Source organism: Lonchura striata, chromosome 1, assembly GCF_050655825.1.
Source record: "Lonchura striata isolate lonStrDom1 chromosome 1, ASM5065582v1, whole genome shotgun sequence".
In the NCBI taxonomy this organism is placed as follows: Eukaryota; Metazoa; Chordata; class Aves; order Passeriformes; family Estrildidae; genus Lonchura; species Lonchura striata.
Window position 1 is genome coordinate 93,269,968 of NC_140703.1, and position 27,135 is coordinate 93,297,102.

The 27,135-nt window shown below is 38.5% G+C and overlaps 1 protein-coding gene across 21 annotated transcripts in view; it reads right to left on the bottom strand.

Annotated features, from left to right (window-relative positions):
• The window catches only part of MCF2L (MCF.2 cell line derived transforming sequence like), a 152,796-nt gene that overhangs the window by 36,327 nt on the left and 89,334 nt on the right, over positions 1–27,135 (bottom strand). For 17 of the 21 annotated variants that reach the window (XR_014949759.1, XM_021545619.4, XM_021545612.4 and 14 more), the window contains 2 exons: positions 20,239–20,353; positions 3,040–3,130 (listed from right to left, as the gene is read on the bottom strand). Coding sequence is in view for 18 of the 21 variants with exons in the window: in XM_021545619.4 (XP_021401294.2) it covers positions 3,040–3,130; positions 20,239–20,353 (206 nt within the window). In the remaining 3 variants the exon portion in view is untranslated. Of the gene's footprint in view, positions 1–3,039; positions 3,131–3,711; positions 5,251–5,273; positions 7,040–20,238; positions 20,354–27,135 lie in introns of those variants that run through there. The other 4 variants (XM_085558696.1, XM_085558682.1, XM_077781575.2 and 1 more) reach the window with 4 other exon arrangements.

Here is a 27,135-nt window from a genome sequence, read left to right on the forward strand (position 1 = left end):
ACAACTTCATCAAGTAGAATAGAACAATAGCAAAGTCTGCATGCCTGGCCACGTTCTTCCCACAATCTCTGTCACATCCCAGGAAAAGAAGTGCCATATTTCAGCCCAGGCCTCTGGCTTTGCTCTCAGTCCCACTGCACTGCATGTGCTGCAGCAGCAGTCATCCTGGGCGAGTGGTGCAGTCACTGGCCTTCCGCTATGTCTGCAAAAATAGGTTAACCTCATCTCCAGAGTCTTGACTACAAAAATCTTTAAGTATCAGCATGAAATATAGATTCAGCTCATCATTGCTCATTTTCTGCCCCAGGAAAAATAAAGTACCCTTTACAACAAAGAAGGAAAAAATGAAGATTAAAAAATTTTAGTAATACATTTTCCACAATAATTTCAGCCTGGAAAACCCCATTTTTAAGTTACGATTCAAAACATACTTCCAATACCCACTATGACAAACCAAATGTGTATGGAGAGTCTTGAAAATAACAGAAATTATAATAACAAATCCATGCTAGTATGAATTTCTGTTTAACAACTGCTCAGTGCTTACAAATACATGTCCTACAGTTGCCAGGGTATTAGTGATGGACAGATGCTCCAGCCAGGATATTCCCAGCAGGCAGTGCTGCAGCCACAGCATCTATGTTGGCATTTCTGATTTCACAAATAAGAGGGTCAACTCCCTCAGGATTAGAGAAAAAAAACCAGGTAAAATGGCAGAAATTACAACAAATAAACCGACAGGCAAAACTCTCATCTCAAATAACATGAGACTCCTATCTTCACACACAGAAATAAGCTTCAGAAAAAAAAAAAAAAAAGGAAGTGGCTAATGGCTTCAAATTGAAAGGAGGTAGGTTTAGATGGGACAGAAGGAAGAAATTATTGACTGTGGGGGTGGCAAAGCACTAGAATAGGTTACTCAGAGAAGCTGGGAATTTCCTATCCCTGGAAGTGTTCAAGGCCAGGCTTGAACATGGATGGGGATTTGAGCCACCTTATCTAGTGAAAGGTGTCCCTGCCCATGGCAGGGGGTTGGAAATAGATGATCTTTAAGGTCCCTTCCAATCCAATGCATTCTGTGATTGAAACTGCCAGTGCTGTCATCGAGTACAGTCCAAATAGCCCAAATAACACTCAGATGCTTCATAACCAGCAAAAGACAATTCTGACTGTTAGAAAAACCAAACAAGTGGAAGTTTCCAGTTACCCTTGAGCCATTCAAAAGAAATCTTTGTCTATCAATAGGACCTCATTAATTTGGCACAATATACATATCTTGTATATTTGGCTTTGTTTTTTTTTTTTTTTGTTAAACAACAGACAGCTGAAATGCATTAGATTTCATTTACATCAAATACTATAGCAACAATATGATGGACAAGAGCAAACACTACCTTTTGTTTTGGAATAGGAACACAATATTTCAACTGTTTGGGGCTGATGTGACCATTGCTGAAGCCCAACAGGAGGACTGCTATAGATATATATACATGGGTACAATTCAAAGCCAACACTGCTGCTGTTCAACAGAGAAGCAAATATAAAAAAATCCTGCCTTCATCAGATTAGACTTCAGCTAAGAAGCATGATTCTTCTTTCAGAAAAAGCTCACAGAAGAATGAGAAAAGCTGAAAAAAGCAAAATAATCCAGCAGCAGCATTACTGCAACTTTGCAGTGCTCCTGCACTTAACACCATTCTCTGGGCAAATCTCTTAGGCACCAACACCATCATGACAGTGACAGTTCCCTTATAATGGGGAAGAGTTGCTCAGTTCTGTTCACTGTGCTTCAAAGCAAAGTAACACACACTGGAGGAACATTACCATAAATGTTATCATCACAGCTATAAGCAACTTGTCTGCAGTGGCTCCCTAACCCTTACAACCCCAATTATGCAAATAAAAGGACCATAATCTGTGCAACACTTATCTGTCCTTGAACACAAACTACAGCACTGACTTTTGAGAGATGCCAAAGCTCCAGATAGAGTAATTTTTCTTCAATCATCCTAAATTATGCTGCTCTCAGTTTTCACTACTGGAATCTGCTCAATGCTGCATCTCAAAATTTCAGGATGAGCTGCAACAGCAAATTTTGCTCATACTTCAATATATTTTCAATGTTTTAACAATCCTACCATGATTATTGTGTAGAGAGTTGTATTGTGGGAATGTTATATCATTATATATTCATTCCCAAAACATCATATAGTGGGAGTAATACAACCTTTAAAGATGTATTACTTTAAAGTAATGGACTACCTTTAACTTATAATAAACAAAAAATTTTTTGGCCATCATCAGGCCACATTAAAATGACATCTATTGTTTTGATTTGACTTTTATCTTACAGAGTCAAAATTTTTCAGCCATTAAAAATTAAAAGATATGTACAGCTTTGTTTTTCAGCCCTTACGGGAAAGACTATTGACTCTAACAATTCAAGCAAGGATAACAAGGAAGAAAAAAAAGGCAACCAATGAACCAAAAACTTAAAAAAACAAGTAAATCAGCAGTAGGATAAGCACATGATAAACACAAATCTATCCTTCCCTACTTTTGATTAAAAAAAAAAATCCTCTAATAAGTTTCTTTAACTGATTTTAAAAAATATTACTTGAAAGGGAGACTGGGAAAGTTAAGAGCATGTACTGTTGATTGATCACAGAAGACACATAAGATTTTCTTGCTTACATGTAATCCTTGTTTTAAATCAAATATCACAAGAATAGTTTTTTCATTAACTTCTTTTACAAGTGGTAAACTCCTCATGCAAATATTAGCTCCCACCTGGGAGAGCTGCATGCTTACACATTCACTTTCTCCAAGTGGATACTTAAAAAAATGTCCTGAGCTTCAGACTGCATTAAAAGCACATCATAGACACATGATGCTCTGTCTGAGATACAAAAGACCTACTGGATACCTTCTGTATCATCTGTTAGCTGACATATTGTTGAAGAGAAAAAAAAATCATGCTTTTCACTTGTAAGAAACACAGAAAAATCGTTCTAAGGAGACATTTAAGCCAGTACTCACTGCTATCCGCAGTATGGAAGCTTTCACGGAGGTCCATTTGTCCTGTCTGCGATCTATGACAAGAATAAATCCAATTCCAGCATCTCGTAAACTAAGTTTGGAGGAGGAAAGAAGAAAACAGGAACGTTTAGTTAAAAATACAAATGTAACTCCTGGTTCCCTCGCACAGAAAAGCAGTCAAAAAACAGAGAAAAAAAAAAAGTAGTTTGACCCTTTTGTGCAGAATTTTCTTCATATAAATAAATAAAGATACACTATACACTATTGCAAAGATGCAGTAGTTCCACAGTGTTTCACAGAGTTTCAAAATTTATTCAAGTAATGATTTCTTCTTTTTCACAAAAGGTATTATTTACATTTATTGCACAGGGATTATTTCAGAAGAAAGTGAGACTGATAGATTCTCCACTGTTTGGCACTGATATAATCCCTTCCTCATGATGGTGTCAGTATAATTTCAGGATCAAAATAAAGTTGTTTTCCCTTCACATCTGCTTTTAACCTTCTGTTTGAATTGTCTTCCTTCTCACTGGTACTTAAAACTCCTTAAAACCACAGATCCTTCTGATCATTCCATGATACTGCTCCACGTATCTGAAATTCTCATATGCCTCCAGGTTGTCAACTTCTTCCTAGATGCATTTTCACATTCAGGAAACAAAGAAACCTTACAGCATTTATACCCAGCAAACCATAGATGAGAACGAGCTCAGAGGCACTTCTCTGGAATGGAAACATCTGTGAGAGAGATTCGGCTCAAATCCTGCTGTACGGGTGACCTTTCTCTTGCCTGTGCTCAGCTGCATGTGCTGCTGAGCCCCGACCAAGGGATGTGTGCTCCTGTTTTGTAATTCCCCATCCAAGCCAATTGTGCACTGCCAGCAGCAGCCCTTGCCAGCCAATCGCAATGAAAACGGAATCAGCGAGCAAGTGCAAAGCAGACAGGCTCAGATTTATTGTTTTCTCATACATTTGCTCCTTTTTCAGTATATGTGCTGTGTTTTTACATCTGATGATTTATTGCAAGGCCTGCTGTGGCACTGTGTGACCTGTAGAAATACTGTGCATCAATTAGTTATGGTAATATCTTAAAAGAAAAAATAAAAATCAACACAATAGAATGTCAGGATTCTTTATTCAAGATTGCTGAATCATGGAAACACCAGCTTTTCTTTATAAGATTATGTCAATAGAATAACGATAAGAGGATATTCATTAGGGTGAAGAACACAGGTACCCAGATGTGTCATCTTAAGCTACTCTTCAAAATTACAGATTTAAACAGGAGTCACAGTTTGTTCCTTTCTTTTACAAAATGCAGTATCTCCCAAATTTACAGACATGCCTTTTAGTGAGAAACATGAATGATCAATAGAAATGCAGAGGAACCCCTACTTTCTTTCAGAAGCAGCTAAGCAACCCTTTCAGCACAGCAGAATGTTAGAAGCCATCCTCACTGCCCACATTCAGTGCACGTTACTTAACTCTTGCCTCTGGGTTAGGACAACACTGATAAACAACATCTGAGCACTTGCCTTGTGAGCCTGACAACCCTTGCAGACAAACAGGGCTTTATATTAGTAACATGCTTCCCACTACAGTAAATTTCCATGATTTACTAAAGTTTCCCCTTTTCTATTTCTTTATTTAAAGGGCAAAAGAAGGAGAGAGGTCCAGACTGATTTTAGCCTTCTTCTGTTCCCCATTTAAAGGTCTCACAATTTTAACCTTTAGTTACTGAGCAAAATAAAATTATAATAGCAACCATGTGCCACAATAACCAGATGGCAAAACGAACTCCTTGGGTACACAGCCTTAATGTGGATCAATGGAGTAAAAAAGGTGCTATAGCTGTTCCCACAGAAGTCAGTGTGGATTTTGGAGTGTGTTAAGACTCATAAAGAGTCTATTTTCTCTGCTCAGTAGAAGTTCCCAGGAGCCCTGAAATCCCTCCTTAGTTCCTTAGAGGAACCATAATCTCAAAATACCAATATGCAACATTTGTATAACAGTTCAAGAAAATACTGATATTTCAGTGCAATAATAATAAAATTAAAGTCTCTGAAAAAGCATCAATAGGATTTCTCTCTAGGAACACATGAAAATACAGGCTCATCTGGGATCCCAGAAATTATCTACAGGGCAGCTCCACACAGATAATCACATGCCTCAACACCTGACAATAAGCAGAACTTAATATCATTATCCTAGAAAAATAAAAAGACAAGGCTTACTTAAGTGGAAGAATTAACAAAGAAAAGTACATCTCTAAGATAGCCCAAAAGATGTCTTCAGCCAACCTTCTTTTTCCACTGGATCAAATAGAAGGATCATCTATGTTGTGTGCTTGCATGAATCAGCAAGCTCATAAAAAGCATAAAAAGCCAGGATTCCCCACTGCTGCCTAGAAGAGACCCGGTGGCAAAGTCTTGAGTATCTGACTTCAGACTGTTAACACTCCATTAATATACACCAGTGGGAAAAAAAAATGCCATGTTCCAAATCAATCAGGGTGGGAAAAGTATTTGTTATCTTGACAACAGTGCCTTGTTGCAAAGGCCTGGCTCTGGAGTCTGGGATCCAGCTCCAGCAAGTCACAGGCAGGAAGCAACAAACCAAACTAAGACATTGTGTACAACAAAGTTGAGAACATTACAAAGAGAACAAAGTCATGTATTCAAGAAAAGTAAATATTGAAAACAGGTCTGTTTGCCAATGTACCCTTGCTCTACTGACCTCTCCTTGCTGCCAGACACGCACCTGCATATGGGGTTGCAAGACACTTTGCAATACCCTCCTCCTTTCTAGGGCATAGAGTGAACAGTGCTTTGGAAACAAGCACATACTCAATTTTCCTTTGGCTCCTGATTTAACTGTGAATGCCAGCTGTCCTTCTTTCCCTCAGCCATATTTATTACATTTTATCCTGATACTGGTTTTCCCCTACCCCTCCATGTGCTTGAGAGGAATGCATTTTGTTTTGTTCTCAGTGTCTCAGCAGAAGCATGCTCTGATGAGCACAGCTCATCAAAAGCCCATCAAGCTTTTTTCCCTGCCTTGGTCCAGCTGCACTGTACTCATCAGCTTAGTTCACATCATCTTCTCATGCCTCCACATCCCTCTCCAATAAACTTGTCTCCACCACCGACATTTGTCTCTCCCATTCATCACTCCTTGTCCAAAGAGCAGTTCAAAAAGTTTTTGTTTTTTTGTTTGCTTGTTTTTAATTTTAGACTATCAGGATGAATGACATCAGTTCTCACCCCTTCCTGAATATCACATTCCCTTCATCCTACAACTGTATGCTATGTCCCACTCCATCTCCCAGTGAGTTCCCAGGGGGGACACTTCCCTCAGCTGTGGTCCTGCCTGTGGAGTCCAGCAGTTTGTCTGCACTGCCTGCTGGTCAAGAGGTGGCACTCACATCCCATGCCACAGCCTTCCTGCTCTCAGCCCTGGTAGCAGACGTGGCTCTAGAGCAGCTCATCCTGGAACCAGAGAGGCTTCTGCTCAGCCCCAGGATGCAGCAGGACACTTTTGGCAACAGGAATAGTTACTTAGCATCTGTGGCCTAGGATTTAGGCAGATTTTTCTCAAGGTACTTTCTTGACATAAAAGCCGTCATTCTTCTGAGTGTCAAGCCTGAGTCCTTGAACAAAGGAAGTAGACACTTGAGCTTCTTAAACATTTTTCTCAATGTTTGAAGAGCATGGTGGATTTGTTCCCTGGCATCTTAGGAACCACTCAGCTATTTTGGCTGAACTTTACACTATAAAATTAGGTGGCACCTCACAAATGGAAAGAAAATTTGGCAGAGCTGTAAATAACTAGAAATAAACCCTTAAAGTGAGAAATATTAGAAAACCTTAGCAGAAGCACCTGTCTACTCAGGCTTATTTACATTTCCCATATGAACTTTTTTGTCTTTAATGTATTAACTTGTATCCGGTGTACTTTCTGAAACATAATTTATATAAACTCCTAATTCAAATTTAGTATTTCCTTCCTTTGTTTCTATCCTAATACATGCACAAAAAAAAAAAAAAAAAAAAACCACAGATCAAAACAAAATTCCCAAAACACCATGGGATAAGCACTGTTCTTTGTTTATTCACAAGAACAAAGAACAGAACATTTTTAGAAAGGCAGGGAACCATCCCTGCTTCTGCAGGAAATGTGTCCAGCAAACTCACAAAGGCCAGGTTAGAAAGGTAGAAAGTGGAGGAAGAAGAGCAGGGCCACAGAGGACAGGAGAAAATGCAGGAGAGAGTAGACTTTCTGCTCCGGCCCCTCCCCCTGTCTCGGGGAGCCAGTGTAAAACCTTTAGGAGGAGGTGTAAGTGATGCTGAAATACCTGCCCAACAAGCAGCCACTTTTGCATGCAGAGCAGGAACCGAATTTTCCACTTAGTGACTCCTCACTTTAGATTATGGGGACATCTCCTCTTTGTCTTGTTTGCAAGACTTATTAGCTCATGCACTTGGGGGAAAGGGTGGGAAAGCTTATAGTGCATAGGACTGTGGAAAGAAACTTCCCTCCAGGGTATGTGGAAGCAATGACATAAACATCCTCTGAAAGATCCTCGCATTTCTCCAAGGTATGGGTGGTGACAACTGCTACACAAATAATTTCCTATTGCTTTTACACTGCTGTATGAAAGCAGTGAGTATACATTGAACTCTGCTACAAATGAAACAAAGCAAATCTTCAGGCTCATCCCAGAGACTTGAAAGTATCAAACCTGCACATTTGAAATTCTGTACAGCATTTTAGGTTACATAAGTCCACTTATTTAAAACTGAATTTCAGTCTTACAGCTTTATTATTGAACAGTTGGCCTACATGACAGTCAGGACTGTTCCCTGCCTCAACTACCTCAGCATACAAATGGAATAGAAATTCTTGCTCTCAAGGGCTGAACAGCTATTTCCATAGTAGGACTTCAATAACATTTCATGGAGAATTACTGCATTGAGCAGAGCACCAAGGCAATGTCTGCAGCAGTCTTTATCATAAGCAGAACTCTTAGGACAGGGTACCACCCTATCCTAAATCTTCCTCACCCTCAGCACAGTGACATGCACACACCATTTCAAAAGATGTGGGGCACCTCACAAATCCTGATCTATTTTGGCATACAGCTGTAAACCTATGTAAGAAGGACTTGCATTGGCTCACCCACTCATCATTGGTCACTTAGCTTAGGAACAGGCCATTGGAAATCAGACACTTAATGAGCACGGCTGCTCATTTCCCAAGAGAAACTTTGCATTCTACACTTGCAGAGACAAGACACTTCAAACTGACTGAATCTGAGCCACCTCAAAGACTACTTCTCCATCTCTCCTGTTGCTGACAGGAATGATTTCTTGGGGGGTGAAGGGGAGACAAGAATTCTTTCTTAATCATCAGTGTTTCACACACTAAAAAAATGAAACCACGAATGCCCCAGCAATTAATGGAAGCAGAGAAGTGCCACCTCCTTAGTGGCCTTTATAAGTGCTAGGAGACAGTAAAATAATATAGTGAAGAATGTGGTATTAATGGCATTAACAAATCAAGATAAAAATCTCCAGTACAGCAACTAGGAAAAAAAAATAAACCAGCTAAGCCCTGTGGTGACATTTCACTGTAGCAGTTTTGTGCTGGTTTGCCAGCAAGGAAAAGGGCAGTAACAATTCATCTGGCTGCACATCTCCTCTCCTCCTGCCCCTTATGTAGGGTAACCCACACGACTTCAATCATTAGCTACATCCTAGAGGATGCAGTGTTTCCTAGAGCAGAAGAATTTAATGGGTTATGAACTTGACACACACACAAAAAAAAAAAAAAAAAAAAAAAAAAAAAAAGGAATATTCAGCTGTAACATTATACAAAATGTAGCACCCAGCCACTAAACCACAATCAGACTTAGAGCAGTTTCATTTTCTTACAATTCTTGATTGCTTGTTATTGTAAAATTTGCTTTGTTTCAAAACTGGCCAATTCATCCACTTTGTTCCAAAAGAAATCCACCTGCTGGGTATTTTTTAAAAAGGCACAAAAATATAATGTTTGGCATGTATCCCTAATTTTAAAATATTTTAAAGCTGGTTAATAATTTTAAAATGTCTTGTACTCATTTGGTCTTTAAATATTTTTATCTTATGACAGCTTCTTTCTCACAATCCAAAGTAAAACTAAACTTAGGGATTAATCTGTTAGGGATTTAACATTTTAAACCAACATCTCTAAGGAAAAGAAAGCAGACTTGTGCTTTTTTGAGTAAATGATGAAAATAGGTTGATATACATCATAGTCCTCAAAGCTCCAGTTTGAAAGCCTCAGAAATTGCAGGCTTTTATAGCCCAAAGTACCCAGTCTCACTGCAGAAGGTTCCTGATTAAAACAATTTAGAGATAGAAGAAACTGAAAAAGAACTAGAAACCAGACACAGGAGCTCTTACATTGAACATCCTCCTTTCAACTGCAAAGCCTGTACGTTTCAACACTGTATCTAAGCTGCATGTTGCTTTGTAATGCTGCTGCTATTCCACATCTGAAGTTTTCTAGAAACCTGCACTTAAATTAGTACTTCAAAGCATTTAACTGAATAGCCTGGCAAATAAAAGAATTTATAATCCTTTAGAATGTGTTACAAATGTAACATTTTATAACATTACATAATGTTACAAATTAAATTCCAAACTTGCAATTTATAATTTTTGATACTCATTAAATTATGTCGTATGTAATCACAAAGCAATTACAGCCCTAAGACAAGTTGGAAGTATTCTGAAAGCTAGACAGTAAAATCTTCCCTTTAACTACACTTGCTCTAAATTAACAAATTTTAGAATTATATTTTCAATTTTTCCAACAGAAAATTTGAGACTTTCATTGTAATTGAGATACAAGTGGCAAAGAAACCATCTGCCAAGAAAATAAATAGAATGAAAATGTATTTCAAAAAGATGGCTGCATATACAGCTGCATGTTGCTGTTATGGCATTCAGTCCATTAGACAGAAAATAGCAATTTGGTGCCAAGTTCTGCCACAGATGTAGGACTAACTGAGGTCAAGTATACTGAACAAATCTGAAGACAGAATTATCTCCAACAAAGGCAGCATTTATGAACACCCTGATGAAGCTCTTGGGCTACCTAGTAGACCTGAGCCCCTAAAGCAAACTGGCATGACATTTTGGCTCCCACTCAAGCACTGGGCCTGACATCTTGTGGTGATACTGATTTGTGACATCTCAGTTGAGATTCTTATAAGAATCACCTTTAGCTGAGGTGTATAACTAGTCCATAAGTAATCAGTTCTTATTCCAGCAATATTTATGAGGTAAAACAGAAATTACAGGTGCACTTTATGGTACATGGCACTGCATATGGGGCAAAAATAGGAATGTAATGATTAACACCTTCATACATTAATTCTATCATTTCAGACAGAAGTAATATAGTTTTGGCTTTAGTTTTTATAAACTCTATCTCTTAGCTGAAAACACTGAAGAAGTCAGCTAGTGCAGAAGTGCTGGATGGACATGTCCACCTCTTCTGTATCATTGAAAAATCATCCAAAGCAGACCCAAGGAACAGGCTCACCTCAAACTTCCTGAGGTGCTGAATTTAAAACTGGTGCCTGGTGCTGTGGAAGTCTCTGCACTGCATCTTTCTCTCCATACCCTCATCTCTGGAGTCAGAGAAAAAGTTTGCCATTTACTCCTTACTGTGTTTAACCAGTGAGCAATCTGTACTGTGCTTCAACACAAAGGAAGGCTCTTGATGTAGAAAAGTTTGTTCTATTTGATTACTGAGCCCTGTCATAGTCAGCTCAATGAACTGTGACTGTGAAAGGCAAAACCTACTCAGCTCAAACTAAGGCTGGACACTGTTTATTAAGAAATACAGAATAGAGAAGGAATTTCAGCAGAAGAAATTTAAAATAAAACAGCCAGAAGAGCTGTTATACAAGTGCAGCCTCTAGTGGTCTGTCCAAAATCACTGAATGCCAAGTAAAAATTACTATCTTTTATGCTCTTGGCACCAACATCTGCATTTCACCCAACACAGCTGATGCTGTGGCACTCCACAGCAGCAGCACAACCTACAAAAAGAAGGTACCATTTCTTTTTGATGCTTATGCTCCAAATCTGATTTTGGAAATAAAAACCTTTTCCCCTCCCTCCACCCCCCAAAAAACAACATGCATACTATTGTACAATCTAATTCTATACTGAAATTCTGTTAATAGATATATTTTTAAATGCACATTAAAAAACCCAAAGCATTTACACCATCTCTTTATTCTGGTTTTGATAGTTACTGCCTTCCCTTCACAGAAACAGATGAAGCTGCACAGGAAATTAAGAAAATCTGAACTGTGTTGGCGCTGAACCTGTTAAAGCTTCATCATCAGACAAGGTTCAGATAAGAAATTTGATGTATTTCCCTGCATCAACTATACACCTTTTTTTTCCTTATTTCTTCACATTCTAGCTAACCCTCCCTAAATCATATCCAGTGTACCACTGATGAAAACCTTCTCTCTGTCCTCTCCTATTATGCTTACTTTTGGTCTCAGCTGTTATTAGTTCATGCCCCAGGCATTTCTAAAAATACACTGTATTGCAATTTTCTCAGGACTTGGGAGCCATCAGATAACCAAAATGCATTTTAGGATCCCTCAGCAAGTGGGAAAAGAAGAATTTAGATTAATGTTGGGTTGTGAGGTGGCATAAATAAAAACCATCATAGGCAAGTGGTTAAAATTTACTCATGAAGCAGAAGAGATGAGCAGAATCATACAGACACCATGAAAATACATGCCTTTTGCCACTTATAAGCATAGGCAAGAATAAGTACACATGATGCTATGTCAGTGACAGGAGATCTTAAAAGCCAGATAAAGAGGAGAAAAAATAATGAGAACAACTTCAAAGAGCTTTGTCTAAGGGGCTATTAACAATTCAAAACTTCACAATGACTGTAGGTCAGACAGCCACAAGCAGTTACCTGTAGCCCAATGCCTGTTCTGAAAATTCCTCAGTCACGACAGGACTCAGAACAGCAGCTCACAGGACTGTGACAACAGCAGCTCACTGCACTGCCAGCAGAACAAGAACCCACAAGGAAGATGGGGCACTACCAGAGACGTCCTGGCAACAAGGCAAATGCCAGCTCACTGACCAACAGGAGAGCTGCTATCTAGCCTTGGTCCCAAAAGCAGCCAGAAGTCTTTATCCTGCACAGAATTAGGTCTCTTGAAATTGCAAGATACAAATCCCAACATATTTACATGAGGGAATTCTGTCTCAAGCACTGCTTGTGTTCCTCAGCCAAATGGACAGCACTGGTACACACCTTATTTATTTTAAAATATTTATGCCAATTTATGCAACATCCAAGTCATACTTCTTTTATCTCCCCACTCAGATTTAGTGATATGGACATCAGTATCTTCCTTGATTGGTCCCTATATCTGCTCTTTATCTCCTGTGCTCCTTTAGGTCCTCAAATCAGCCTCTTTTCCATTTTTAGCAATTCCTCCTTAACCATGACTGATTGGAAGACAGTAATGTTGGCTATATCCTATCATAGATGCTGACCTTCTTTCTGCTCCAAAAAGCTTATGCTGTTGGGGGGGAAGCTGAGGGAATGTAGACAGGATTAAAAATAACAACTAAAGTGTCCAGGCATCATCATCTGCCTGGGCCTGGACATCTGCTTGTACCACATGCACTCACCGCCTCTCCATGGTACCCATCAGCTTTTTTAAGATAACTGCATAGATTCATAGAATTACTTGGGTTGAAATGGACCTTAAAAATCATCTAGTTCTGCCTGCCCAGAACTTCACAAGCTTTATCTCACCAAGGAACTAAAATCAGACAGACCTTAATGTATTTTTGCAGGTAAAAGAAAAAATAATTTAACAACTTGTTGCTTAATAAAGCCTCTTTTAGTGTATGAAATTGAAGTACAATAGCAGTTTCTAAGGAAGAGTTATAATTTTGTAAATGGAAAACTCAGTGTGATTTCTTCAGGTCATGCAGAGCTGCTTTCAGGACTGTTTGAAGAAAGACAACAACTTTGAGGACTCATTTAGACTTAACTACAGATGGCTGAAGTAGGTCACGTTATCCTGGAGGGACAATTAAGGATAAATAGGTCAATAAAGGCAAAAGGGCTCTATGTCTGTTTAAGCTCAAGTAAATTGAGCAACAGAAAGCCTGTGTGACCCTCATTTTAGAACTATTAAGTCCAACTCCCTAAAACATTTTTACACTATTCAGAATTGCAATATTGGAACTATACATATTTCCAGGACTCTGCAACAACCACTAATGCTACAGCACAAAGTATTGGAACAACCTTACAGGGAATGCTGCACAATTTACTTTAGAACTGCGCCATTACACTTAAATAGGATGTTAAATTCTCTGAATTTAATACTGGACTAATAAAAAAACCTGTGTGACAGTCCAGAATCTTAGTAATTAACTTTCACAATTTTACAGTGCTTAATTTACTTTGTCTTATTAGCAGACTAAATTTACCACCGGATGGTGTATGTCATACATACTACCCAAATCCTCTAAACCCCAAAGGTGTAAATGGGATTTAAAGACTGGAAAGGCTTTACCTGTACAGGGCTGGGCTTTAAAACAAGTTTAAGGCACTTATAAGGTGGACATTGAAACAAGCGTAAATATTTTTAAACCCAGTAAAAATTCAGAATCTAAGAAACAGTTTGAGCTTTGACCTTAATCTTGTGTGGGTATGTATCTGACACAAAACCTTTGGACTGCCACTTTAAGATAGAAGGCTCTTACTTCAAACCTAAGACCCTACGTTCTCTGTCTGCAACATATGGTATTTACAACTGTTTGGCAGCTGTGCTCTGAGAAAGGAAGGGTACACACAGCGTGACAGATTTTGCTGGAAGTCCTGGGATATTCTCACTGACAAATTTGAGGGACTGCCAAGGTAACAGCAGGGTACAGGTTCCATATCTTCAGCCTGGATTGTAATCTAACAAAGAGGAGAGCAGGGAAATTAAGCACAGCTGACAGAAATAAACTCTGAAGCTGCAAAGCTGTTGCTCAGCACGTCAGTATGAACTGTCAGGGCAGATGGTTTTTGGCACTTTTTTCCTGTTATGTGGTGATGTTCATCCCTGGCACTCCATAAAACAAAATTACTTAACTCTTAGCTAGTGGTGGGCTGCCCATTCAGTTTGCAGATGAATGAGCAAACAGAGGTAGTTACCCTCTGACACTGGCATTTCACAGGGTCTGCTGGACTTTGATGGACTCACAGGCTCAAAACACAGCTTTACCCCCACACTGCTGCCTCTGCTTTCAGAGCCCAGTGGTGGGTCTATGCCAAGGAGACTGGCCAGGCCCAAGCAGGATGAGCCCTGAGCTCTCCCATGTCCCTGACACAGAGGTTTGCTAGCTCCAGCAACAGCCATGCCATGCTGCTGCACGTCCCTCTGGTCCCTACCTAGATCTGCCTCATCATGCTTTGCTGTGCCACACAGATCCGAGCCCATTGAAAGGCTCAGCGCACACGTATCTCCTTCTGTTTTCCAGTGTTATCCCAAACAATGGGAAGCTGGTATAGTGAACAAGGAGGAGTCTGCCAGAAGCTTGGCAAACCCCGCTGCTGAGCTTTTCAAGTGTCGGACATCAACGCTTTCGGACATCGTCTCGTTCTGTTCCATTTCTTGGACAGGACGGCTCCCTAATTTCCTACACCAGAGAGAACAAAAAACAACAGGATTTTTAGAAAGCTACATGGTGTTCAAGCATTTGTAAACCTTCAGGAATCTCAAAGAAAGGGACTCTCTTCCAGCCAGGAAACTGATGGACACCTTTCAAAACAGGAAACTGCTGAACTTGCCAAGTTAACCTGAGTTATGCTCAAGACCGTGCAGTAGGATAGAATGGCATTGCAAAGAGAAGCTGTGCAAGGCTCTGTCAGAATACAATCAAAAAAGGCCCATGGCTCATACTTAAACAGCAGCATGGGACTCAAACAGACCATCAAAAACCATTCTGAATTTTTTAATCTACACTACTTATTTCTCCTGAAAGGGATTTTGTGTTTAAGACACAGCTTTATGTTTTTAAAATATTAGTTTTCCAGCCTCTTGTGACCACAAAAATTTTAGCTTGCTTTCTTTGTTTAAAGATGAGCTTATATGAGCAGGAAAGAAAAGCATTAAAACTATACTCTTTTGCTCTCATAAACAGCATATTGTTTTCTAATTGCAGTAGAAACTGCTAATTAACCAGAAGCAAAACCATATGTTGAAGAGTACTGTGTAGTTAATTTTTTTTTAACTACTGCAATTATGTATTAATTTCTTTTGGAGCAAGTTCTCATGCCACTACCCATATTTGGTAAATTCATATTCCAACAATGTGTACACACTTAAGCTAATAAAATACATTTCAAGAAACAGCTGTGATGAGGAGAAATTAAACATGAATAACACCTGCCTTCAAGGTACAGTGCAAATCTTAGCGGTCAACAGAAAAATATAAAAACCCAAACTTTCAGAACAGAGAACTCTGAATGTCCTGAAATTCAATATTCTTCCTTCAGCCTCAGTACATGTAGGATGTAAAAGGTGCATTGCACAGCTGCTTCTCCCACTATGCAGTAAGAATGATGGTGTTTGGGGTAGCTCAGCTTTTACTCAGCTAAGAGAGAAGACAACCTTGATCTGCAGGGCCTTTTTTTTCTACCAACCTCAGCAGTCACCCCCAAAGGATTCCCAGAGTGAAGTAACAGGAAATTCTCGGCAAAGGAGAATCTGACCAACTACATGGACATTATAGAATCCCAAAATATCCCAAAAGAATGCAAGACATGGCTAACCTCTATTGAAATACAGTTGAATTTAAAGTTGTCACCTCTTACAGACACTTTATCTAGAGATATTACTGTATTCTACAATTCCATTGATAAGAACTATTAATTCATGTGGATCAATAGTTACATGTTAACTATTTGTACCAATTCAGCATTTCAGTTAAATTAATCTACCTAGAAAGTACAGCCTTATGTACTGCCAAGGATTCTCCTACTTGGATAGCCTATTCACTTTTCTAAGACAATTCTCACCTTTTATTAAAAATTTATCTCATATTTCAATAATAATATTAATAAAAAAATTATTTGCTAAAAGGAAAAATCTGCTTCAGAAGCATTACACAGATACCTTACAACATATATTTCAACAGCAAAACAGAAGTTATAAAAGCATTAGCTTCAATCTTCCACTGTCTATTGTAGTCATCCTTAATCCATTGTTTTTTCCTGACAAAGCAGCAATCTTTCTGTACATGTGGTCCATGACTGTTGTCACACATTATGTCAACAATCTATACTGAATATTTTGAGATTACTACAAACCATGCTAGACATCATATTTTATCCAATCATCTATGGAACAAAAATTTACCTTGCAAGATTAACAACACCCACCTGAAGAATACGGTTCAGCTTTCTGCTTAATGTTATACAGTTGCACCAAGGTTAACTGAGTATCTTTAAACTGAGATGAGGTATTCCCTTTCCACTGTGTCCTTTCCTAACATCCTCACATATCAGGCATTTACACATCTAAGCACATGCTAATAGTTCTACTATTTACACTATTTCACTCCATGATCATCTAAACTGATAGCATGCAACTTTTAATAGTTCTATTCCTAAATGAAACGTACCTCACAAGGTATTTTTTGTTTCATGATTAAAGTTTCCTGTGAAAAAGACAAGAGAAAGTTCACACAGAAAAAACTTGTGAAACCCAGTGTTCAGATAATACAGAACAAGGACACAGTAAGAGGTGAAACACTCATGTTTATCTATAAAATTAGAAGGAATAAAAAGGTAGTTTGAGAGGCTTCAGTTTTTCCTCTTTCAACAAACTCCTAAGCTAGCCTTCTTTCACTTGGGAAGAGATCTTAAAAACCTGAAGTCACTGCTAAGATTTATTATACCAGTAAATATACTATTGGGTGAACTCTACTGTAGAGGACAGAAAGATGAGGCTCTTAGTAGCTCCTTACTGTCATCCCCATGAAATACAGTTTCCCTTAACATATGACTCCAGGCAGACAGACAATGTTTGAGTTACTGCTGCCAAGCCCTTGCTGTGATCTTGTACAGGGCCAAGTAGAACAAGTAGTCTTCTGAGGAACTGGGATGGCTCCACGTGTGTCTGTGCTCTTAGAAAAGTCCATTTCCCCTTAGTCTGTCAAACAGCCAAAAGAGAGAGTTACACATCTGATAAACTAAATTACAATAACCTGGGAGAGCGGTCCATGCTTAAGAGCTGTGGGCTGCACTTCCATCCTTTCTGTAAATGTGTACTCTTTACACCTCTTTAACCAACTGACAAAGTAAAAACTAACTGCCTCCACTTCCTTTAAAAGTCACTTCCAAAGCACGTAAAATGGTATCTGAACACTAGGAAATCAGGAAAAATCCTATCTTATGCCACCTTTAAGAGCACTAGAAATAACTCAATTCAAGAAGAACTGCAGCACTGCCCCTCTTAGGGTTATATATGTATCGATACATGCAACATATCAATAACAAAACATCCTTCCCAAGGGGATCTGGGTAGTGTCATTTCTGTAGCTTTTACTCCCAAAAACATGCACAAGGTCTCACAAACACAATTTTACACGATAAGCTTCTGACACTGCTAGTGAAGATATCAGTCAGGAATATCATGAGCCCTTTGAGATTTTATAGATTCTCAGGCACAAAAAGGTGGCACATTTATCAGTATCTTAACAACAGCATTATTTTTACAAGATTTGAAACTGACTGTCATCACTTTAAACCTAGAGAACTGTTATATTCACAATAGTGAATACCTTACTCGTAACATCTAGAAGGCTGGGCTATCTCCTTTGTTTAAAAAGAGCAGTCCTCTCTTTCAAAATACTTACAAATTAAAGAAACAAGAAAATCCTAGAAGAAAAGCAAGACTTAAGGAATGATCCCTTCTGGCTCAATACTCACTGAGTAATTGTTGTCAGAAATACCTTCAGAAAATCTGCTCTGATCAAAGGTGTGCTGGGATGCACTCAGTGCTTCCCCACCATACCAGATGCTGTTTGTTCTGATCAGAATTTCTCACATGAGCCCTGCTCTGTGCAGAAGTTCAGTGGGCCACCATGAAGTGCACCACCAAGGACTTTCAAAAGGAGAAGCAGATGTGAATTTAGAATATAATTATTTGCAGAAACAGTACCCAAGATATGACCATGGGATGCTTAGCACCATGCAGTTTAACCACCACCAGGATAAACAAAACACAACAACTGGCTGTGAGCTTCAGAGTTTCATTCCCTGACAAACTAGGGATTAGAAGCACGACCAGGAGGGGCTGGTTACATCAAGTACAACTTGATGAGGGTGCACTCCATCTCCTATTCCAGATCCTTGCCAAGGACATCAGAGAGCATGGATACATACAGTTCCCTGAGGAAATCTGTGTCCAGATAAAACATCAGCCAACAAACACCTCTCCTTGAGCCAAACAATCCACGCACTTTCTTACCCACTCGGGAGTCCAGCTGCCAAAATGTAACAACTCAAGTGAATAGAAGAGTGCTGAGGGAGACTGAGTTGAAAGTCTTGCTTAGGGTGAGGCAAAAAACATGCACAGCTTTGCTCCATTGATGCATCCAGTATTGTCAAGACAGAAATAGGCTGGTCAAACACTATTACTGTTGTTTAATTCATACTGGCTACTCCTCATCACCTCATTCTTTTATGTGCCCGAAAGCGTATTTTAAGAGGATGCACTCCATAATTTTCTCACAGATCAAAGTAATATTACCTCCAATCTCCAAACCTTTCAAGGATTATAAAGAGCAACCTTACTATGACACTGGACAGTGTCCTCACCAAAGCAGCTCATCCCAAACTAGATTTGGGTCAAGATTTCTCAAGAGATGCTTGATTTTGTCTGTAAGTCATTGCTTGTCATTCTCCTCCTTGAACTCTCTTTTCTGTGCACAGAGGCCTGGGAGACACTGTCAGAGAAGACTGCAGTAAAGAACTCAAGTGTTTCAGCCTCATCTTTACTGGCTGCTACTAATTTGCCCAGTCCATTCAGCACAGGTCCATATTTTCCTTGTTTATTCCTGTACTGCTAAAGCACCGGAAGTGTTTTCGAGCAGTCCGTGATGTCCCTTTTTTCTTGTCCCTCAGCTCCAGGTGCGCTTCGACTTTTCTGAGGCCATCCCAACATATGTGGACAATGTATCTACATTCTTCCTTTGTAGTCTGTCCCTGCTTTCACCTCCGGTATGCTGCCTTTGTATCTCAGCTCAGTCACAAGTTCACTTTCAGACAGTGGGATCAGCCTCCTGCATGTTCCAGGATGTGCCATTCTTGTACTTGAAGAATGATGTCCTTCAAAATTTGGCAGCCTTCTGCAGCAGATTTACTCTTCAGAACTGCCTTCCTTTGTATCCCAGCTACCACCAGTTCCCTGAATAAGTCCAAAATTTGCTCTTTTGAAGTCCAGGGTATGCACTTCATTGTGTTACTTGGCTTCCTCACCTCCATCAAGATTTTGAGCCCACTATTTAATTCATTAACAGACTATCAACAAAAATCATGATATTTATTGGACAGCTCATTGGTAACACTATTGTGCCCTCTAAGAGAGTCAGAATTAATCCTTGGGCCTGCTTCACAACATAGGCAAAGCTCTGGAAGTCTGCAGACACGACACATTCAGCCAAGCCAGGGAAACTGCTCAAGTGGTGAGGACAAACCTCTGTATGCAGATACAGAGTGTTCCCTCCCTGAGTAATATTCTGAGTAACACCCAGGGATTAGTATGCTCTGCAAAAATTATACATGTGCTCAATTAAAACTCTGAATATTGCATTCTAAGATACAGTGAAGACGATGTCCATCATGGAACTTATATCCATACATACCAGGAAGTAATTTTCTGATGAAATATAAATAGCAGCATGTAATTTATCTAACAACTACCTTAGACAGCTGTCACTAACCAACACTTACTGACACTGCACCATAAACTTATTTTTGCTTTTCTTTAATTAAATACCAAGCCTGGCTTTTACGCCACATGTAAGGGATCAAATGTGTAAAGTCCATTAGCAGATAAAAGGTTTTTTCTTCTAGACAGGTGCTCACCTTGGAATGCTTGTCAGGTAGGTCAGGACATTCTGAAACTCTTTTTCAGGAATCTCACTGAAAGCTGGATAGTCTGGAAAGGTGATAACAGGGCAGCCATTTCCCCCTCTTCCCCCTACAAAAGAAGCAGCAAATGAGTTTACATGCAAGTCTCTTTACCTAGACTGAAATTTCCCAGTAATAAAACAACTGCATGTTTTCTCTCTCAGGGTGTTTTTTTTTTGGTTTTGGTTTTTTTGTTTTTTTTTTTGTTTTTTTTTTTTTGTTTGTTTGTTTGTTTGGTTTTTTTTTCAGGGCTTATGTGTGGACAGTTTATTCTAAACAGTCTCTCTCTTCTTCAATGCTTAGGAAGTTTTATAGAAAGCAATTTGTTACACCCCATTCCCCACATCATATTTATATTTTTTCTGGACAAATGCCTTGGCTCCCGTGAGCAGTTCTGACACCAGATGGCAGTGCATCTTTCTGCCGATAAATGTTGACTGCCTCTAAGTAGAAGCGACTGGAAGAAAGAAAGCACCTTATTTAAAAACAAAAAAGTTAATTCAGAATTAAGTAGGCGAGTCTCTGTCTTGAACAGAACTCAACCCTCTCACCAGTTGGAGCTCATTCATGCAACACCCCTACCCTGCTCAGTGGCTGCTTTGCTTCCAGGCTGATAAAACAGTAGGGGCAGAACATTAAAAGAAATGGGTGAAAGTGTTTCAAATGAGATTTCCAATTCCCTGATTATGTACAGAAGGTAAAGCAGAGTTGAACACCTACACTACAGTAGAGCTGCTGAGCTGGGTGCCATTATATGTATCTTTCCTGGCATTTGCACCACTGGGTTCAATTCACAGACACAATGCTTCCTCATGCACTTCACACACATTCTTACATGCAAAATGTAATCCTTTCTTTTTAAAGGCATTATTAGTGTTTCATGTCTTTAGCAAGTATACATTCATAAAGACAAATAGGACAAGGGGCATGCTGAGCCCTTGCAACTGCATGAAGTTAATTCTTCTGGACTGGCAGGAACTCATTGCTGCAAAGTTATCTTTGCTTCATAGTTCAACAGGAGAAGAAAAATAACAAAAAATTACTGTTATAAAATAAGAAGGATATTTTTTCCAGCCTTGAAATCCAGTAACTGTGCAGAAACCAGCATTAAATTGTATTAACAACACCAGTTATGAAAGCAGCAGTGACTTGTGAAGATTATTATCCACTTCTAGTCCCTTTGCATCTAACCTCACAGGAAAAAGAAGAGAAATATTTGAACTCAGATTCATTTGATAAAAGAAATCACAACTTCCCTCCAAACCACATGTAATTAAAAGAGCTGAAATAGTATATTTATGTTAATTTGTGGTGAATCTGATTTCCATTTACCAGCTTACAGACAGCATGGTACTGTCACTGTGAAGCTCTTGGAATCAAAACACATGAAAAAAATAATGTGCTTGGATGTATTTAAACAACAACAAAATGCAACTATTATGAAAATATCACAAGTTTGCAAATATGACCTTTATGACACATCCAAACATGGCAACACTGAGTCAAGGGAGCCAATTTTAGCTATACAAATATTCACAACACAAATGTAAGTTAAGACCAATTTTGACTCTATTGGTTTTTGTTCAAGCTTCCACAACTAAAGCATTTTTCTCTGTTGTTAAAAGCATGATAATGATTCTTTCTGTTGCTTATGTTCTGCTCTCTCTAGAGTAACTATTTTAAGGCACAATCAACATTATTTGTGGTATCTTCATTGGTTTCTTGTTTTGTTCTACTTAATTTCTATAAATAGGACATATGAAACAAAAGAACAACAATAGACTTGCAGGACATGTCCTAAAAGCAGAAGTCTGGACTAGGATTTTCAGGAAGTTCCCAAACCACCACCGATTGTCAAGGGCAAATAAAGCCATCCTGCCTGGTGACTGCCTATTAATTTTCAGTTTCTAGTACAGTCATCTGTGGTTATCTTGGGTCGAGATGATTCTGCCCTGAGCTCTTAGAATCACTTCTTCACTGATTTTCTGCACTGTTTCCCTGCTGGGCCACTTGAGCACACACACACCTTCAAATGCTCCTCAACTGCTTTTCCTTATCAGAGCCCCACTGTTCAAAAGAGTTCAGGGCAGAGCGACCTGAAATGCTGCACATAAGGGATTCTGTAAATTCCATCTTTAACATTACTGGCTTACAGAAGCTGCTCTCTATATTGCAAATTTATGGGTTGGGTTCAATAATCTAGAAGGTCTCTTCCAACCTAGTGATTCTGTGATTAAACACATGGCCATCAAGGGAAGGCAGATCACTCTGGCCAAAGCAGCTGCTGCTTTAAAATGAGTGTTTGTCAGAGAAATTTACAAAATGGCATGGGAAATAAAGTAAAAATCCTACATATTACTTGTGTTTATATCAAATATTAGAAAAAATAGTGGGATCATTTTTTAAAGTGTCCTTTATTTCTTAATGATGCAGCAAGAAAGTTTTTTTTTCCTTTATTCAGAATCATTATTTTCTTCCTCATTTTTCTTCACCTCTGCAAAAGTAGCATTACACAGTTCATAAAATGAGCTGTGTAAAATGTGATTTCTTCTCTTCATCCAGAAATAAATCAAACCACAGAACTTAGGGGGAGGAGATAAACATTTTAGGAAGCTAAGAGGGGTTTTATTACTGTTGATTTTGGTTTTAGTGAGAGGGAAAGAATTCAAGTGACAAGTACTGAACAATTTCACTTCTCTTGTCCTTTTTGAAACACAGGTTTAAGGCAAAAAATTCAAACATCTTATTAAAACTAATTCATATAATAATCTTCCAGCATCTCAGAATTATATGCACCTGATTATGAAAAAAAGACACAGATGAATTTGTGAGTGCTACAACTCATGCAAGTAATTCAGCACATACAGAGTAGTTTTTAAAATGAGTTACTGCAATTTTAATCACCATACAAAAATTAGTAATTTGATAGCAATATTTTAATAAATTCAGGTTGGTTGGTACATTGACTACACCTAACTACCTCAGTCCTAACCTCTGAAAAATCACCTCTTTCGCATTCCCCTCTACTGCAGAGTCCTGAAATTCCAGCTACAGCTGTTGAACAGCCTTAACTGATTTGCTCAACAAGTTCTGTCCACAGAAGCACACACAAGCCTGCCCTCCTATTTCTAGTCTTACACAGGGATGCACTGCACAAGTGGAATTTAATAGTTTTATGTGTGTTTAAGACAATCAAGTACCTGAGGACATTCTGAGCATTTTCTTAGTCTAATCTTAGCCTTTTTTCAAATAAATTTCTGAAAGTATAACAAATCTCCTTATTTTTTGCTTAAAAATATCATGAGCACTGTTCTGACTATGAAAATGTCAGATTGAATGGATCTAGGGAAAGATGTCTTTACCTATGGCAGGGTAGAGACTGCCTAGATGATCTTTAAAGGTTCCTGCCAACCCAGTCTGTTCTGTGATTCTATGAAAATGATGAAATACATTTGGCATCATTTCTCTATGAAATATTAAACAAATGCCACTTGAGCGCTAGCTTTTGTTTTTTGTTTATTGCAAAGACCAGAAGAGAACACATCAGTCCTTAAGTGGGTGCAATCAGTCTGCAGGCATATTACCTGAAATGATTCCCAAGAATTCCTTGATGCTTGTCTTACAGCATGAAGCTGTGAGAAACATTCTGCAGCTGAGAGGATTATTACTTTCCATGCTACAAATGCAAGCACCATAGAAGTAAAGAGGACTGAAGCTTATTTCAGCAATTAAATAAAATCAAAACACCACACTGCCTTAAATTAAGCAGATCTGCTTCCACCCTACTTCCATGAACATTCATTAATGGAAAACATTAGTATTACCTGACTTATACATGACTTTGGTAGCCTATTCACATGCAAACTCTTTAATAGATTAAGTGTCAAACAAAACAAATTGCCTTCATAAAATGGAAAATTTTCAGTGGATAAATCTCAAAAATTCTAGCAAAGCCCTGTTAGGTGGAATTCTTCTAAACAGATCTACAAGCCTTGGTCTAAGGTCAGTTTTTACAACACTGACAGCCCAGTGTTTTGGAGAAACACACACTTTAAAAACACTAGATTGTACTAGCTCCACAGGTTAGGCAGCAAAATGACTTAACTGTGCTTAGAAAATAACACTTAATGTTCCTAACTTTTAAACACAATTAACACCAGCAATATCACCAACTGCTAAAATTATGTGTACCCAGAGCATCATGGTCTTGTGGATGAAAACATTAGAAAAAATAACCATGGGAAACTAGCTGTGCTATTGTGAGATGGGACTGGTAAAATTTCCCTTAAGTTCCAGTGATTTAACATTTATTCTTTGTATTCTGCTACATCTAATTTTCCCCACCACAGTTGCTATGTCTTCTGCATCTGTTTTCTATTTTATTAAGCAGGTTGGGTGATAGAGAAGTGCTAACCTATGGAAATGGCACAATTTTTCCAGACTTTCTAATCAAGAGGCATGTTAGTAACTTGGTATCTAACAACAATCTCAAATGAGACATAATTAGCATTGTTTTCAATTTAAAAAAGCATTGACAGGGAAAATTACAAAACTTGCATATTGTACATCTGCTAAAAACCACACACACTAGTGCACAGGCACACACAAACACAGAGAAAAGGGTAACTCCCCAATTCCCCACAACCCTGTAAAAGACATGCTAGTTGTTTGTGGTTTTGTATGGACAGCAAAGTTTGACAGCAGCAAATAAATTACTTGCACTTATTTCTAGGAAGGATGAGTAAGAGATTATTTTGTAATGTTTCCCTAACTAGTATGCTGTTTGCATAAATGAAAAGGTATTCTCAAAAGTACTGTGACCATCCCCACAAAAAGGAAGTAAGTAGCTGGATATAATTAGATGACAGAGTAAAGAGTCTTCTGGTCTGATTCTATAATGCAAATGAAATAGTATTTGGACTATAAGAAAAAATATGACCTCTATGTTGATCAATGTGCACATGCAAGAGCTAAGAGAATCAGCCTTGTTGAATGGTTCAGATCTACAACTTTAGTTCAAAAGACAATGCTTAAAAATTACAATTGTGTCAAAAGTGAAGTCCTCATGTCACTGAGAGAAGGGCTTACTTCAGATTTTTTTTTACTATTGTAGTGGTTCAGCTCTTATGCTTGTGCATTTCTGATAAGGAGTTTCTCCTTTCTGCTTGCAAAATATACTTAACTGGAGAAGTCAGTATTTGAAATTACACGTAGACTTCAATGATGGACTGGAAAAACGCTTCACTGCATATCCTTTGCAAAGAAAAACAGACTCAAGAGGACTTTATCAAAATGTTCTTTCCTTGAAATGAGAAGTTTTACTTGCATAACTTCACAAGCTGTGTTTTAGTCAGGCTGATCAGCAGCAAATATACTGGCTTACAAATTGGAATGCAATACATAAATTTACATCTGAATATACTTGAACCAGAAATCTCTTAGCCAAGGATTCACTTTTTCCCTTTATCTATTCCTTTACTACATTTTTGCTTTGATTTTTTAAAATCTCCACAGACAGCAGGTTTAGCACAGTAAATGAAAACCAGTAGTTGAGCTTACACCTGCACAAGGAAAAGACTGCTAAGCAATTCCTCTTCCACTGCCCAAACACAACATAGATACTGTCTATATTATAGCAGCAACAAAAGTAAGGCAAATATTTTTAGCTAACTGTTGCAATGTATGTGGTACAGGATCCACTCAGAAATTCTCAAACATAATTTTATAGACTCAGCAGCCAGAGCTACTTCAATGGGAACAGTTTGACCAGTGAGGAGTGGTCAGGTCATTCCCACAGAGGAGAACAAGAGCACATCTGAGAAAATAAACTTAGACAAAGTGAGATACTTACTATTTACAATGATAAAGGTATAAGCATATATGTGTATATTTATAAATCAAAGGTATAAGCATTTTGAAAGCTAGTACCAGTGTTAAATTTTTCAATGTCAGGAAAAACAACTAGGAATCAATAGACAAAAATGCAAATAGCATGAATGCATATTTTTATTTCCTTTAATGGAAACACTTTGAAGTTGTTCACTGTATAAATAGGCATTCAAAGGAAAGGGAGTTAACTGGCTCAGTACTCATGGTGGCCAAGAATCTCATTTGCACATCACATAGCTTGAATGATTTAAGATGCATATCAACAGACACAGGTGTCTGCATGCTCTTCTCCATCTACATTTATTTTAACACACCTGCACACTGTGGTGGCAGACAGACACAAGGATGGGTGGGCATGAAAGTCACACAGTAATCATGGGAAGAGAAGATACTTATGAAAGAAAATATATAACATGGATGAAAGACTGTGAGGAATACATAAGGAATACATTTTCCAGATACTTTTAAATGGACCTTACATTGTCTTCATGGGATGAAAAACAAAAACAAATAACCAAAAACAAAGGCAGAAGACCTTTTTAAATGTGGAAGAAAAAGTGGTTGCCCTAATAACTGAAGAAAGTAAAGGTGAAAGAGGTGAAAGAGGTGAAACACTGAACCGTGTAGATGCAACTAACTGTGTTAGTATAGCCTAGCAACAACAAAAGTAACCATTTTAGCCCTTGTTCCACAGAAAGAAAAAACTCCAAGGCAAAACGTAAACAACCGTGCTTGAGGTAAAATATTAACTTTGGAGTTCATAGACTTTCTGAGTGAATGACTAATTACAAACCTTGTCCACAGCTTGTCCCACCATTAGATTTAAGCTGAACATAACTGCAAACTCACTGCTGAGCAAGAGCCAGTCTGCAGGAGTAGTGAGCACCTTGATTTAATTGTACTTTGATACCTTTACTGACAAACTGAACCATTAGTGGAATTTTTCATTTAATTTTGTTTCAC